The following is a 17,203-nucleotide window of genomic DNA, read 5'->3' as shown; positions in this document are numbered from 1 at the left end:
ATACCGCTGAATCAAAATAAGACATTGGTGGTAAGCAGTATGACTATCACCGCCCACAACTCTTTGTGTTCTACTCGTGCATATCATCTACGCATAGACCTAGCTCATGATGCCACTGTTGGGAAACATTGCATGGAAAACAAAAAAAAATCTGCACACACGCAAGATCTATCCGTAAAGATGCATAGCTACGAGAGGGGGAGAGCATATTCATACCCTTGAAGATCGCTACGCGGAAGCGTTTATCAACGCCGTTGATGTAGTCGTACACCTTCACGATCCGTCCCGATCAAGTACCAAACGTACGGCACCTCCCCGTTCAGCACACGTTTAGCTCGATGACGTCCTCGCCTTCTTGATCCAACAAGAGGGGCAAAGTAGTAGATGAGTTGCGGCAGCACGAAGGCATGGTGACGGTATTGGTGATGAACAATCTCTGCAGGGCTTCGCTAACCACAACGGAAACTATGACAGAGGATAAACTAGAGGGGCGGGGTTGTCGGCACACGGCTTGGTGTATCTTGATGTGTTCCAGGTGCTAGCCCTGCCCCTCTTTTTATATGTTGAGCCCTGGGGTCGAAACTTGGAGTAAAAGCCTCCTCAAAGTCAGTTTTTCCCGCTAGGAAGAGTCCTTCTCGGACTTCCAGGACCAGACGCCATAGTCCTTGGCGTCTGGCCCAGACGCCATGGGCCTCGGCGTCTGGCCCAGGGCTAGACGCCAAGGTCTCCGGTGTTTAGCCCCCTGGCCTCCGCAAAACTTCTTTTGCACCGACCTAAAGCCCCGTGGGCTTTACCCCTTGGCCTAACCATATCGTCCTATATATTAATCTTTACCTCCGGACCATTCCGGAGCTCCTCGTCATGTCCATGATCTCATCCGGTACTCCGAACAACATTCGGTCACCAACATACATAACTCATATAATACTATATCGTCAACGAACGTTAAGCGTGCGGACCCTACGGGTTCGAGAACTGTGTAGACATGACCGGCACACCTCTCCGGTCAATAACCAATAGCGGAACCTGGATGCCCATATTGGCTCCTACATATTCTACGAAGATCTTTATCGGTCGAACCTTATGACAACATACGTAATTCCCTTTGTCCATCGGTATGTTACCTGCCCGAGATTCGATTGTCGGTATCTTCATACCTAGTTCAATCTCGTTACCAGCAAGTCTCTTTACTCGTTCTGTAATACATCACCTTGTGACTAACTCCTTAGTCATTTGTTTGCAAACTTATGATGTGTATTACCGAGTGGGCCCAGAGATACCTCTCCGAAACTGGGAGTGACAAATCCCAATCTCGATCCATGCCAACTCAACAAACACCTTCGGAGATACCTCTAGAGCATCTTTATAATCACCCAGTTACGTTGTGATGTTTGATAGCACACAAGGTATTCCTCCGGTATCCGGGAGTTGCATGATCTCATGGTTCGAAGGAACATGTATTTGACATTCAAGAAAGCAGTAGCAATAAACTGAACGATCATATGCTAAGCTAACGGATGGGTCTTGTCCATCACATCATTCTCCTAATGAATGATGTGATCCCGTTATCAAATGACAACACATGTCTATGGTTAGGAAACTTAGCCATCTTTGATTAACGAGCTAGTCTAGTAGAGGCTTACTAGGGACATGGTGTTTTGTCTATGTATCCGGTTAATACAATTCTAGCATGAATAATAAACATTTATCATGATATAAGGAAATATAAAATAACAACTTTATTATTACCTCTAGGGCATATTTCCTTCAAGTGGATGGATGGTGGCGATGGCCCAGTGTTCGTGCCGCTGGGGGCGATGCGGTAGCACCACCCTGGAAACCCATGCCCGCCATTCGATGTGTTGAATCTGAAAACCATGCGGGACAAAGGGCAGCGGATCAATCAGAAAGTTGGCCATTGCCAACGTAGCAGTTGATTGAAGCTCTTTAGTCGCAGAGAGTTTTGCATAATCTGATGGCGACGAGCTCGACGGAGAAAGAGCAAAGTTAGTAAGAGCATAGGAATGCGAGGAGTCATGCTACGGTCTTGGCTGGAAATTTGAAAAAAAAACATGGCTAACTCCTTAAAAGAGGAAACCTGTCGAGTCCATTGGGTCGGCCCACTTGGCTAAAACTAGCTCTCCACCTCGCTTGGAGCGTAAGCACACTCCATGGTCTAGGGAATGAAGCGAAAGGAATAAAAGGCTAGAGCCTAGTGAGCCTCGGTTTCGGGCCGAACTGGGCGAAGTGCCCTACCTCGCCACATGCATAGCAAGACCGGTAAACCCTAGGATGACCAACAGTTAACTCAGTGTCACTCCCCTGTCATCCTGATTCAGGCACATTAGATCGATATTAATCCTAGGATGATCAATAGTAGTAGATGCAGTTGGATTACGGTCTAATTGTCATGGACATGAAGCCCATACAAGATTATGCCATGAATGATTATAGTTATGAATGATGCTTTTTTTGCGAGAGATGAATGATGATTATTTGTCAATTGCCCAACATTAATTTGCTTACCATACCACTACATGCGTTCGAGAGAGATGTCAATAGTAAACTTATAGCCCCGGGGTCCATTCTCTACTAATACTTGCGTTACTCAATTGCTCTTTTATTTACTTTTACTATTGTGCCATATCATTACATATCATTATTTGCTTTTAACCCTGCAACTAGCAAGATGAGGGGATTAACAATAGGGATGTCAACCGGGTCCCGTTTAGTCTCGTTTAAAGTCCACTTATGATATATATATTTTTTGCGGGTGAAGTCCACTTATGATATGATAGTTCAAAAAAGTTTTTTGTTTGTTTGAGGAGAATGAACTATCAAGCTAGCAAAAACTAACTAAATGGAATTGCGGACTCTATTTATTTGCCACTTACATCCCTAATTAACAACCCCTTGCCAAGTTAGGTGCATGAATTTATTTTGTTTATGTGCATGTGCTGCTTATCTTGCTAGCTTGTCGATGGGTCGTTCTCTTTTTGCTCTGCAGCAGCGGGCACGAGCAAGAACGAAGGGGGAGCAAAGTTTACGACAGCGGTGGCTTGATGTTGGCCTGATGTAGAGGAAGGAGAAAACCACGATGCGGCAGGAAAAATTTGTGGTCGTGACTTCCTGCGTGGAGTTGGGGGGTAAGGGGCATGCTAAGCGGCGTGTGGGACCATGGACCCATGTCGATCGCTGGACAGGGCTTACATTTCGCTCTTTCCAACCTAAACGTTTTCCCTCCAAAAATTATGCCAATGGACTACAATATGACATTTTCAGCAAAAGAAAAACGAAGGAACCGACGTCGAGGTGGGAAAGAGCTGCATGCAGCATACAACAGGGCCGTACATGGGCTTATCGTATTCCTTAGTTCAGACAGACGAAGTAATCTAACTTGAACATGACTGCAATCTTTTTCTCTCCATAAGGACAACACCTTCTACTTTTAATAGGCCATGGACCATAGATAGAGTAGATAGAGGAGGGTCCATTTTTTTTCATCGGTTCAGGGTCCCCAAATTATCTGAGTTAAATGCTTTAACCATGTTATACATCTCTTAACCTTTTTTATATGGCATGGAAAAAAAATCCAGCATTCTCGTATACTGCTACAAAGAAAATGAAGAAATCTCCAATTATCACAAAAGATGCAACTGCCCAAACAGGCCTCTAATCTTCATAATGTTACAAGAAACAATAACTAACAGGGTTACTACACTCAAGACTTCACAACTTCAATTGGAACCGTTTAACAGCCCTAGGTCCATCACCAGATATAACTCGTCTGCTTTGTGAATTTCATTCCATAGCTGCGCGGTCTGGGAACTTCATTTCATACTGCTGTGCTGTCTGGAAAGGAAAACAACATTTTAACCCAAATGAGGGACATGAGCATAGTACACAAATACACCCTCCGTTCACAAATATAAGATGTTCAAACTTTTTTCTGAATCGGATGTATATAGATGTGTTTTGGTGTGTTTACTCACTCATTTCAGTCCGTATGTAGTCCATGTTGAAATTTTCAAAACATCTTATATAAAAGTGAACGGAGGGAGTAGAAGATAAGATTTGTTACCATAAAGGTTGCCGTAATCATCTTTCCAGCAAACCATCGGCCGTGAAGTGATCGTTGCGCACTTGCTGCTGCTGTTGCGCTATCAAAATGCAGGTACACAAAGCCCGCGGTATGCCTGTACCAAACAGTGAGGGGATATTAAAAGTGGATGCAAGTCAGGACAGCACTACTGGTATGTGTGAAACATTCTTTCTGGTAGCTATTTTGTCTTGCTTAATATATTAGTAGTATTCAGTATGAACCAGCTCCTTAAAAACCAATACATTTTACAAGTCCATACCAAGTCGGTTACTGCCAACTTTGTTATACTTGCTTATAACAACCATTGATAACATGTGTGGATATAAAGTTGAAATAAAAGGGCATACCATCAGGGTTTAAAAAACAAACAACTTACTTGTCAACAAAAATATGCTTCACTACACCAAACTTCGAACATTCGTCTTGCACATCATCTCTAATATCCAAATCAAAATCAGGATCCGTCTGCAAAGGAAAAGAAAATTTTCAATCAGGTTAGTCAGAAACTCAAATGTAAACAGGAAGTAATAATACAGATGAAAGAAAGTAACAATTGGCACAAAGAAGAATAATAATAATTTTAACCAGCTGAACAAAGACGGGCAAGCACCTATAAAATAGACAAATAGAGGTGAACAAAAAATATATGAAAAGATGAGATACCTCCACTGCTGGGTCGAACATGTTCTTCAGCAATAGGAATTCAGTAGGTGTACCAATATCAGCAGACTGAGAGATGATAGGAAGAGGTGCCCCTGGAATTGCTCCAACAGGCTGTACAAGAAGAGAAGCAGCTGTAAGAGGAGCACCAAGCACTGATGCAGCAGCAGGCAATCCAACAGAAGTGTTCAATCCAGGAGCACCAATGCCACCAGTTAAGCTGCACACACAAAAATAAGATTAAAGGACATGAAGTGCAAGATCCTATAAACCGTACATAGGAAAAACCATAGTGGCATAAACTAACAATCAAATGCTACAAGTTAAATAACATTTGGTGCACAAACAATCGTTCCCCTGACATGCTATTCAGGGTTCATTATCATGTGGTACAGATAGGGAAAAGATTGACCTTGTTGAGATTAATATCTTCACATAAAGCTCAGATGTATGTTTCAACCAATATATATATGTGTACATATAATAGCTGTCTGCATTATCGGCTACCACATTCATAGAAGCGCAGAGCAAAAACTAACACAATAGCAGTACCTGGTTGCAGTGCCACTGCGGTCCAATTTCCGCATCAGAAGGGCTCTAGAGCTTGCATTTAATGCCTGCATAAGTTGAGTACACAATGAATACAAATAATCTTTGACAGGAAAGCATAATAGGTGATAAGAGCATAAGGCTGCTTGTAATGGGTAGTATCATACCTTAGTATCATGCACATGATACTAAGCTATGACACTACCTCCGTAATGCATAGTACCATATACTCCCTCCGTTTTTATTTACTCTGCATATTAGAGTTGACTGAAGTCAAACTTGCTAAAGTTTGACCAAGTTTATAGAAAAGATTATAAATATTTACCATAACAAATCTATATGATGTTGAAGTACATTCAACAATGAATCTAGTGATATTGATTTGTTATTATATATGCCAATATTTTTGTCTATAAATTTGGTTAAAGTTTACAAAGCTTGACTTTGACCAAAGCTAATACGCGAACTAAATAAAAACGGAGGGAGTACTAGTATCATAGCTAACCTTATTTATTGCCATGCATGACACATAGTAGCATAGCATTTAATATGATACAGTATCATGATATGATACTCAACACTCTCTTTCTTCATTTAATTCTATGCCACCTCAGCAAAATAGTCTAGTTGGCATGCATGATACTAGCTATGATACTACCATTACGACCAGCCTAATGGTACACCCAGATATCAGTGCCACTAAGCAGCATTTATAGCCAAGGACACAGCAAAAACAGAAGCGATACAATTTAAGAAATAGACCAAATCAAGAAAATCAGAAGATGCTTCACCCCAGTATTACAAAAAAAAAGGTTTCAAAAGAAACTACAGGTTAAAGCAGAGAACTGAGAAGGGACACCCTCGCCATTTTCAAGGACCAATCTCATGAAATACTCCCTCCATTCCCTTATACAAGGCCGCTTCATATTTTTATGTCGAACTTTGACCATTAATTTTACAAACAAAAAGTGAGTTATATGCCAAAAAGTATTTCACTGGATGCCCATTTCAAAGAACTTTCCGATGATATATTTATGACATATTTTTCATATTTTGTTGACTAAAATTGTAAAGTCAAAGTTTCACAAGAAAAATGAAGTGGCCTTGTATACAAAAATGGAGGGAGTACTAATAGATCGGACTTGCTACCCAACATAATGCTTAGCAAGGTTGCATTTGTTCGTGACAGTGGTACGACAAAGAAAATAACATCAGTATCTCAAAATATTTTATTATATTCACTGAAGGGGCTGCCTACTAACGAATAACACAAAGCCTCTCAACCTCCCCACCTGAATTTTGAGTTGTAGGCTTAGTGGACAAGAGAATAATCACGTGAAGTGACTATATTCACTGAAGGGGCGACCTACAACCGAATTTGGCTACACAAAGTCTCTCAGCCTCCCCACATGAACCAAGTGGCCACTGGAGAATGAGCAAGTGAAGTGACCAAGGCACAAATATGTACCATATGTCCCTTCGTACAAATGACTGAGAAGAATATTCTCTGCAAGGTTGAAACCATCTGCAAAAATAACGAGTTTCCTATATGACACTAACTATTGGGGAAGGAAAAAAACAAGACAGAGACAAGAGAAGCCCCATCAATCCATCATTCAAGTCCCATATATAACCCTGCCTTTTGGGGAAGTACGAAAAGAAAAGAAAACAAGAAAAGACACGAAAGCCCGCAGGAATAAAGTTTGCAGTGTGGAAACAAGAAACCCACCAAGCCTCCACCTTCATCATCATCTAAATCTCCAGTAGTTGTGCCAAGTTGCACACCACCCTGATCAGTAACAGCTGAGACCTGGTTGAAATAATACAAATTGTCAGCTGAGTATGTCTTAAAACTCTTTCGGTAGCAACACAACACATATCAATAAGTTACCTTTATTACTCTCCCAGCAATATCAAGTTGGCCATTTAAACTCTGAGCAGCTTTTGCATCTTCAAGCCGTGCAAACTGCATGATGCAAGTATCAATGAGAAATTAAGAGTCCTGGCAGCAGCTTAATGGGAATATATATATCCAAGAGAAGAGCTGCATGAGAATATGTCAATACATCGCTACTTACCTGAATGAAACCAAAACCTTTGCATAGCCCAGTGAGTGGATCTACAGGCAACTGGACAAGCTCAACTTGCCCAAATGGTTCAAAGACCTGAAAAGGCAAACTCGCTATAACAGGCTACGTGAAAAGTCTTGGTTATATCTCATCATACGAAACTTATAGTGCACTTAATTAAAACATAATTCAGAAAGTGGATTTGGAGAACTATTCTGCAAGGAACCACAACAGAAATTCTACAGGTGTATGATATGGTGGCAGTGAGTAGAGATTAAAGAACGATTCCACAGCAGGTCCGACTCTTCTTTAACACCTTGAAATAAATCACACTTCACCTTGAAATAAACATCCCATCATTTTTCTTTAGTTTATTTCAGACGATCAGCGTGTCTAACAGAAATTGCTTTGTTCAAGATGAAGAGTGCTTTTAGGCGCGCCGGCTCCGCGGTAGCCAAGCAGTGGTCTAGATGTCAACATTGCATTGCATCTGTGGATGTGCTTAGAGAATTGGGGGGGAAACTAGGGCTAATGCTACTTGCGTATTGGCATGGATTCTGTGGATAAAATGGAAATGGGATGTTTATTACAAATGGTAAGGGAAGGAAACTCCTGTAGATATGAGTTGGGGATCTGACAAGATTGTAGATGAGGATAATTTTACTGTCGTGAAATCTGGGAGGAAAAGAAACAAAAGTAATTTTGTGATTTCTAGACCTTTGACTAGAAATCAGAAATACATTGCTATGCAACAGGATATGCTGGTTAATGCTGCCCATCCTCCTGGCAGAAACACCAGGCAACAGAAAACACATCCTAATAAAAAATGATGGGGCTATTTTGGAATTACAGTGGGGCAGGCAAGAAGGGAATGACTCCCTGCCTCTCTGGTCTTATTGGTGATCATTCCCTTGATTTCTTATGTTTGAAAGAGACTATGAAGAAAATTTACCTAGCCAGTTATTTCAGGAAAGTTGATTTTAATGATAGTTTTTCCTGGGAATGGATTCCATCTGGTGGTCTTTTTGTGTGGTGTGAAAAAAAATTGGAAATTATATCCTGTTAGAAAGGAAAGTTAAACGGGCTTTATAGAATGTGTATAGCACTGCTCATGCTCAGTTTAACATAGAATTTCTGACTGAGATGGCTCAATTCTGTAATGGCACTGATATCCCTTGTGTTGTTGGTGGGGATTTAAAATTTTGAGGCATAGTTGAGAAAAAAACAAATATATGCACCATTCAATACTAGTAAGAGCAGCATTAAGTACAGTCCTCCCAGACATAGTTACAGTATTCCCAACCCAGGCATCACATCTCAACAGGAATTTGTTGACAATGAATTCCCAGTCACTATTCCTTAATGCAGCACAGTTATCCCCAAGTACTTCATAGGGAAGTGGCCAATGTTACAATTAGCCAAAAGGTCAGGGAATGGCAAAACCACGTCATCAACAGTTACCCCCAAGTACTTCATAGGGAAGTGGCTAATGTTACAATTACCCCCAAGTATTTTTAGCTAACTTTCTGCCATTAACCAAAAGAAATAAACTTACCCAATCACAGGACATAAGAATCCTGTCCAGCTTCTGTAAAGTAGGGTGAGCCTGCTTATTGGTAAAATTATATAAGCCTTCTTATTGGTCCAAGTATACAAACCTCTCCTAATATGCAATTAAGGGTATTAATAACAGAGTTGAACACATCAGTTGGAAAACTTGACACCTTTGTGTCAACAGTATCCTCAAATGTTTGGTGTTTACAACTATCCTGACTGTACTGTGCAGGAAAGTTTCAATGTTGATGTTAGCATAGCACCCTTCTTCAGTAGGTGGCTCTCTCCTGAGCTTTTAGCAGAGTGGAGTAAGGCGAGGGATTGTGAGAAATTTGAATTTATCTACTAATCCTGATGTCATTTACTGGTCTTTGAGATCTAGTAGCAAATTCTCCACGAAATCTGTCTGGCTGGAAAGCTCTCTAGCGGGTTGTGATTATGGATGGATTTGGAATTCTAAAGTTCCCTTCAAAAATCAAATCTTCTTGTGGCAGCTATCACAAGATTCTTTGCTGGCCACAGATGGTATTAGTAGCAGAAACTGGCCTGGCAATCCCAGGTGTTCTTTCTGCAAAGAACAGGAGACTTCCCAGCATTTATTCTTTTTGTGTCCACATGCAAGAGTGCTCTGGAGATCGGTGGGTGCTGTTTCGGGCACTAATCTTTGCCCTAACAATATGTATCAATACTTCTCTTGGATTTATTCTTTTTTACCTGAGCATGAGAAGGTTCATACAATTGGATAAGCGGCTGTTAGCTGGGCCATTTGGAACTGTCGTAACAGAGTTTGAACTTAAATGGCCTAAAACTCCTTTAGAAAACTGTGTTCGCCACTTGGTGTGGTTGATGAGCCTGTGTGCTAATGGTCTTAACTATGTTTTGTTGGAACTGCTTAGGTTAGTGTGTTGTGCAGACAGATTTTCGCCCCGCGGCGCATGATTCGACTGCGGTCACGAATGGTGGATTTCCTGTCAGTGCGTTGAACTCATTCTTCCTTTTCCCTTTCTTCAACCTCTTCAGACTGTTGTATTTCTGTTATGTTTGTATAAAATGGGAAGGGGCTGAGCCAATTCCAGAAAAATACTCCCTCCGTCCCAAAATTCTTGTCTTAGATTAGTCTAGATACGGATGTATCTAAAATACTAAAACGTGACTTGATACATACGTATTTAGACAAATCTAAGACAAGAATTTTAGGACGGAGGGAGTAGATGTCAACATTTCAGAGACGTTTACAAATATATTGGGGCCTTAGGGCACTTTCCATGACATTATTATTTAGTCTAACTACTAATTAATCAAGTAAATAACTTTATTAAGATGAAGCACTTTGTACATATAACAGATTAGAGGAAAATGATGCGAGAATTGCTTACTGATTCTAGTATTCTATTGATACTACTTCCTTTTTCTTATCTGCCTCTGCAGAACATTATTTAAATGAACAAAATACAGGAAGTGAATAATAATACTATTAGCATTAAATACAAGAAGACTAGGCGGTTGACCTGTCTCAATTGGTCCTCGGTGATATTGGAATGAAGGTTGCCAACATACAGCTTTCTTGCTCCACCTGAAGCTGCTCCACCAGATGTCGCATTTGACTGAGCTAAGTTCTTTTCTGCCTCTGATGGCTTAACCATTACTGCTTGCCCTAGAAGCGGCTGACCGGTTAGAGCAATTGCCATTGGAACAGACATGACATCATAGAACTCAATGTACCTGTCAATTTAGGCAGATCATTACTACAGATATCAGAGTATTCAACGAAAGATATTTTACCTGTCATAGAAAGTAGACCTTAAATGGGGCTATATATGTTAGAATTTTTCATAAGCTTCAGAGTATTTTGGAAATTTTGATCAATTTTTGTGAGTAGGAAATTTTCGAACTTGGTTCTTGGTTGCCCTCGTATTATCCTAAGAACCTGCACCAAGTTTTTGTCAAATACTCTGGAATCAAACTGCCCTAGATTGCTGACAGCATCAGAATGATCTATATTCCATCTTACTTGTAAAGTGCCGATAATCCCAGCAGGTAGACCAAACTACAAATATTTCAGTGTGCAATCCTGTTGAGTATGACAAACTGATGAACAATGTTCCCCAAGGAAAAAAAAATCAAATATGAACTTCAGAAAAATGCTCATGTAATCATACAGCCAGAGACAGATGGAAAACAAATTATATGACAAGATCTAAATTCTAATTGGCAAGCAACAAAAACAGATACCAAACAGCTATATTTCCTAAAAAAATATATATTATCATAATGCACCCGTAATTTCAAAAAAAAGGCAAAGGGTACTGTCAGAGTCCTAGTAACTACATATGTACTCCCTCCGTCCCATAATATAAGAGCGTTTTTGACACTGCACTAGTGTTAAAAACGCTCTTATATTATGGGACGGAGAGAGTAATATGCAGTGTATCATCAGTTTGGAAGCAAACCTAACTTGTGCGAACATGGTAGGAACAAACAATAAAATATACTATATGATTGCATCTCAGAGCACCATCAATCTCAACCAACTGAATGGTGATTATATATGCTCAGCTCCATTTTCCCCTTTTCTAGTGCCGTGCATACTGACTTATTTTCTGGACTTGTGCATGTTACTGGCAGGGAGCTTGATAAGCATTCGCAATTTGACTATATATGGTAGGAAACCAAAATTTAAATATGTTGTTGGTTCAATCATCTGCAGGCGAAATAGTTCTGAACAAGATATCTATATTTTTGCAAAACCATTCAGGGTTTGAATATACTCCCTCCGTTCCTAAATATTTGTCTTTCTAGATATTTCAAACAAGTGACTACATACGGAGCAAAATGAGTGAATCTACACTGTAAAATATGTCTATATACATCCGTATGTGGTGTTCCATTTGAAATCTCTAGAAAGACAAATATTTAGGAACGGAGGGAGTACATCACAACAAACAGGTGTTGGAACTAACCCAACTCCTTTGGAACGCCGCGAGTTTCGGTCCATGATAAGGCGGACATCACGAACCTACACAGAGAAAGAAGAGTCAGATAACTAAATCAAATTTATGCCAGAAAGCTTATTGTGCAAGTAAAGGATCAATGTGAACATGCTTGCAAGACATGGTTCATTACGTCAGCAGAAGCACGAAATAGGAGGTGTTTACTAAAGAACGAGTTATCTTTATCCAGGACAGTTGCACCATGTGAACATCGATATTCCAAAAGTCAGCCACTAGTTCAGTATAACATTAATAAAGTTTCATTCATCAGCTTGAGAACCGAACAGTTCGAATTCACTAAAACACAGCGATAGAATTCCACGGCATCATACTCCTGTGAGAAGGAAAAGTTTTCAAATTAGAATGCAATGTGGTGTAGATAATTTGCATCACCTTCCCTGCTCTTGAGAAGAACTCATAGACATCCCTTTCATCTGCCTTCAACGATAGCTGCAGTAATGCTGACAACATTAACTTAATGAAAAAACAGCAACATGATAATTTTGCTTGTGAGGCTAACCTGGAAGGCAAATACAGTCCTTTGATCTCTTTCTGGATCAACTTCTGGTTCTGTACCATCATCTTTCTTACGCCTGCGCACATAAAAATAAGTAGCTTCAGCAAAAGAGAGAGCAGCATAACAAACATCAAGTAGCAACAAATAGAAATTGTAAACCCAGACGGCATAGTCATTACTAGTCAGAAATCCCCATGCGAAAAATATTTAACAAACTTAGAGAGCCCAAGGCATTAGCAGCTCATTCCAAGTTGTACACTACAGGAAACATTTAGCAGCTACAGAATCACTGGAGATTTGTGCACTGTAAGGTTACTATGTTCCATGTGTATGTATAACGGAGTTAGCAAACAAGCAGAACATAAACTACTAGGCTTCTGCAGAAGAAGAAAAAGACAAATCAAGAGCATTGATTCATCTCCGCTCATTACACCACATAATCTTTTATCTAACATAAACAAATATGAGTAAAAAAATATCACATGGATAAAATACGCTATGAAACAAAAAATCACAGTATGTCAGAGGAATTTCACAGGACACCATTTAAATCCTACGGTGATCTCGGAAAATTTGTTGTGTTCAACAGAGCCAAAGGATTTCTGCCTAGAAAATTAACCTCGACATTCCAAGAGCGATAGTTCTAGGGGAATTCACAACTTTGTACCTGAAATCACGGTCTCTGTAGTCACGGTGGCGGTCGCTGCGTTCACGCTCCCGCTGGAGCTCCCTCACCATCTCCTCCTCCTCCCCGCGGCGGCGCTCTGAGCGGCTACGGCTCCTCCGCTCCCTCCCATTATCCCTCTCCATTAGCTTATCCCTGCCCTCCCGCTCCTTTTCCCTAACCTTCTCACGGTCGCGGCTGCCATCCTTCTCCCTAACTTTCTCTCGGTCCCGGCCCTCTTCCTTCTCCCTAACCTTCTCAGGGTCGCGGCTCTCATCCTTCTCCCTAACCTTCTCGCGGCTGCGGCCCCCGTCCTTCTTCCTAACCTTCTCGCGGTCGCGGCCCTCGTCCTTCTCCCTAGCCTTCTCCCGGTCGACCTTCTCCTTCCCGTCTTCCCGGTCGCGGTGCTCACGGCCGCTGCGGTGCCGCTCGCGGTCTTCTCCCGAGCGAGGACGCTTCGATCCGCGCTCCTCTTGGTCTCGACCGCCGCCGCCGGCGGTGGAGGAGCGGCGGCGAGAACTGCGGTCCTTCTCACCCCCGCCGTTGGTTGAGGGAACGGAGGGCTCGACTGCCTTCTCCAAGTAGTCGTACTCGTCAAAGTCCATGGCGGTGAGGGAGTGGATGGGGGAGGAAGCGGAAACCCTAGACGGCGACTCCACGAGAGGAACGAGGGAAACAAAAGCTACAAAAAAACCCTAGAGATTGGGCCGCCGCTAGTCTTTGCCACGAATTCAGAAGCCACGACAAGGCACTGTAGGGTGGTTCATGAAATGGAATGCCACGGTTCTACTCCTTTCAACAGAAAATGGGTCAGTTTGTTTTTCTTTTTTGCGGGAAGAAATGGGTCAGTTTGGTCAGCGTATATATCACTCCTATAAAAACATGAAAGAGCATATCCAAATCACCATCTCAACCATCTAATCACATTATCTAATGGTCTAAAATCTCCGTAAACGAAATTGACCTCACTAACGAAACGCTAATCACCATCTGAGTCGCAGTCCCGCACGTCCTCTCGGCACGTCTCTCTCCGCACGTACCATCGTAACATAACCCGTTGTCCCGCACGTCCTCTGCCTTCGCCACCAACCGCTCGGGCCCCACACCAGCCACGCCGAAGGGACGCACGCCACGCCAGAGACACCGCCGCCGCTCAGCCCCGCCGCACCCGCCCCTCGGCACCGCTGCACCCACCGCCCACCGCTGATTCTCCACGGCGGAGGCCACACGCCGACCTGAGGTTGCGCCGGCCAATTTTTCGATTGGCAGAGGAGGCCCACCCATGACGATGGCACCTACGACACAGACGCCTCCCGCCCTACGATTGCTGCCTGCTACCGTCGCCATACGCCCCGCGGTTGCTGCCTGCTGCCGACGACATCTGAATATTTTCACATGAGTGTGACGCCCCCGAAGCAATTGTGCACTAATTATCCACGCAAAACGTGCACGATCAAGATCAGAAACTCACGGGAAGATATCACGACACAACTCTAAAGACAAATTAAAGTCATACGAGCTTTATATTACAAGCCAGGGCCATGAAGGCTCGAATACATAAGCTCGGATACACAAGAGTCAGCGGAAGCAATAATATTTGAGTACAAACATAAGTAAACAAGTCTATCTTAAGAACACTAGCATAAGAAAGATAACTGGATTGAAAAGGCGCAGGCCTCCTGCCTGGATGCCTCCTAACTACTCATGGTTGTCGGCACTCTCCACGTAGTAGTAGGCTTCGTCGGGGTAGTATGTAACACCCTCGATGCGACTATATCTCCCACGTGTCGAGGCACGACTTAGAGGCATAATCGCATGAAGGCATATATCGCAAGTTAGGCAATCTTCACAACATCCCATGTAATATAGATAATAAAAGGGGAGATAACATAGTTGGCTTACACTCGCCACGTCAATCAAGGTACATAAATAACATTACAACATCCAAACACTCATGGCCCGCCTACGGCGTCAAAATAAAAGACAACCCAACATGCGACACGGTCCCGATCACCCCCAACTGGGCATCACTACTGATCATCAGGGAAAGACACGTAGTATCGTTGAGAGTCCTCGTCGAACTCCCACTTGAGCTCAAGCGCGTCACCTGGAGCGGAATCATCAGGCCCTGCATCTGGTTTAATAGTAATCTATGAGCCACAGGGACTCAGCAATCTCGCACCCTCGCGATCAAGACTATTTAAGCTTATAGGTAAGGCAAGGTAAATATGTGGAGCTGCAGCAAGCGACTAGCATATATGATGGCTATCCTGTTCGCAAAAAAGAGCAAGAAGAGGAGGCAAGCGCGAACGAATAACTAGAGGGCATCCTGTGGCAAGCATTACTCCAACACCGTGTTCACTTCCCGTACTCCGCCAAGAAGAGACCATCACGGTAACTCACACTGTTGATTCATTTTAATTAAGTTAAGGTTCAAGTTATCTACAACCGGACATTAACAAATTCCCATCTGCCCATAACCGCGGGCACGGCTTTCGAAAGTTCAAATCCCTGCAGGGGAGTCCCAACTTAGCCCATGACAAGCTCTCACGGTCAACGAAGGAATGGACCTCCTCCCGAGACGTTTCGATCAGACTCGGTACCTTGGTTCTTCAAGACACTTCGACAGGTTAAAACAATACCAGCAACACCGCCCGAATGTGCCGACAAATCCCGATAGGAGCTGCACATATCTTGTTCTCAGGGCACACTCAGATAAGACTAGCTACGAGTAAAACCAACCCTCAAGTTGCCCCGAGGTGGCCCTGCAGGCAGCTCAGTCGGACCAACACTCAGAGGAGCACTGGCCAATTCATCCACTAACAGGTTCAAACAAGCATGGCAAAAATGCATTTGACGAACAAATTTCAGACTTAGTGAAATTAACACTTGTCTGGAATTTCAGGTCAGATAGCACTCTTCGGAGCAACAAAACTATATGCTACAGGACCTGAACATGGCAAAGTAAAGCATGGCATGGAGCTACTCAAAGAGCTTAACAAAAGTCCCTTAGTGACCTTGAGCCAAAAGGGATCAGAAAATACAATTGCAAGCATGTGAACATGGCAAAAACATAATCAGTCCACAGACTTCGTGAAAACTGGAACATGCTGAAACAGATATCAAGTAGGCATGTTTACAAGCTCGATGCACTCACTACAGAGCAAGTCATGGCAAACTAAGCATACACCCATCAAGAATACACAAAATACAAGCTAGACATGGCAAGAACAATAGCATAGCATGCACGGATCAACTGCAACATCCTCGGCAAAATTGCTAACAAGTAGACAATCTGCCCAGATTCACGAAATAGCAAAAGTAGAGCTTGATTGACTCAAGCTAGGGTGCTCCAAAATTGCAAACAAAGACATGGATGGATAGAGCACTACAAGATTAACAAAACATCCTTACTGATCATCCTCAAAAGAGACACGGATCACTAGGAAACAACATGAACATATGGCCATATGAGATAAACAACTCAAGGACTTAGTGGAAATGCTAAGTCCCTGAAATCAGCATTACCAAGTGCCTCACTTTGCAAACTTGTGCTAGTCACCACACACATCATAGAAATACATGGGTTGCACCTCTGGAAAGATGGCAAAACCCTTAACAAAACATATGTAGAGCTCATGGGCATATCATGCACACAATAATCATGGCAAAAATGACAAATATCTAAATGGAGCAGCAGATCTGACAATTATCTCAAGTAGCACTCTTCCAACAGCATTTCGGGCTTCAAGATGAACTCAAATGAAAATGATGCAATGAGATGAAATGATGTGCTCTCTGAGACGAACATTTTGATATGCTATATGCCCAAAACAGAGCTACACATGAGGAGTTATAGCATGATGAAAAATGCCAATTATTAGGGTTTGGGACGAAATAGTCAACCCCAATTCTCAGATCTGGATCCGGCGCGCGGATCGAGGAGATCGCCGGAAACGTCGGGGTTCGCCGGAGTTGTTGGAGCTTGCCGGCGCGAGGAGGCGAGGCGGTGGCCGGAGGAGACGGGTCCGGCCGCGGGGAAGTGCGGCGACGCGGCGTCCGCTGGAGGGAGGTGCGGCGTCACGGCCTTGGGGCGGC

At 42.7% G+C, this 17,203-nt stretch overlaps 1 protein-coding gene across 4 annotated transcripts; it reads right to left on the bottom strand.

The window, feature by feature from the left end:
• Window positions 1–3,623: 3,623 nt before the first annotated feature.
• Window positions 3,624–13,857, bottom strand: LOC123042324 (RNA-binding protein 39). Of its 4 annotated transcripts, XM_044464800.1 has the most exons (14): window positions 13,109–13,857; window positions 12,445–12,517; window positions 12,318–12,374; window positions 11,895–11,950; window positions 10,443–10,656; window positions 8,936–8,986; window positions 7,390–7,476; window positions 7,203–7,277; window positions 7,041–7,121; window positions 5,315–5,379; window positions 4,766–4,982; window positions 4,479–4,567; window positions 4,082–4,196; window positions 3,624–3,852 (listed from the first exon to the last, which is right to left on the bottom strand). In XM_044464800.1, the coding sequence occupies exons 1-14, from the start codon at window positions 13,708–13,710 to the stop codon at window positions 3,802–3,804; spliced, it is 1,833 nt and encodes a 610-aa protein (XP_044320735.1). In that variant the 5' UTR covers window positions 13,711–13,857; the 3' UTR covers window positions 3,624–3,801. The 4 variants fall into 4 exon arrangements, with proteins under 4 accessions (XP_044320735.1, XP_044320742.1, XP_044320756.1 ...); XM_044464807.1 differs by lacking the exon at window positions 8,936–8,986 and having other exon boundaries at window positions 13,109–13,855; XM_044464821.1 differs by lacking the exons at window positions 8,936–8,986; window positions 13,109–13,857 and adding an exon at window positions 10,946–11,005.
• Between the last annotated feature and the right edge of the window lie 3,346 nt (window positions 13,858–17,203).

Source organism: Triticum aestivum, chromosome 1A (assembly GCF_018294505.1).
Source record: "Triticum aestivum cultivar Chinese Spring chromosome 1A, IWGSC CS RefSeq v2.1, whole genome shotgun sequence".
Taxonomy (NCBI): domain Eukaryota; kingdom Viridiplantae; phylum Streptophyta; class Magnoliopsida; order Poales; family Poaceae; genus Triticum; species Triticum aestivum.
This window is presented reverse-complemented; position numbering and strand designations above follow the sequence as displayed.

Excerpts from the sequence above, each read along its gene's own strand:
- LOC123042324 (XM_044464800.1), bottom strand. The coding sequence starts at position 13,710 with ATGGACTTTGACGAGTACGACTACTTGGAGAAGGCAGTCGAGCCCTCC. Across the intron at positions 10,657-11,894 it reads CGGCGTTCCAAAGGAGTTGG|GTACATTGAGTTCTATGATG; the intron begins GTTAGTTCCAAC and ends CTAAATTGACAG. Across the intron at positions 5,380-7,040 it reads ATGATGAAGGTGGAGGCTTG|GCATTAAATGCAAGCTCTAG; the intron begins GTGGGTTTCTTG and ends CAACTTATGCAG.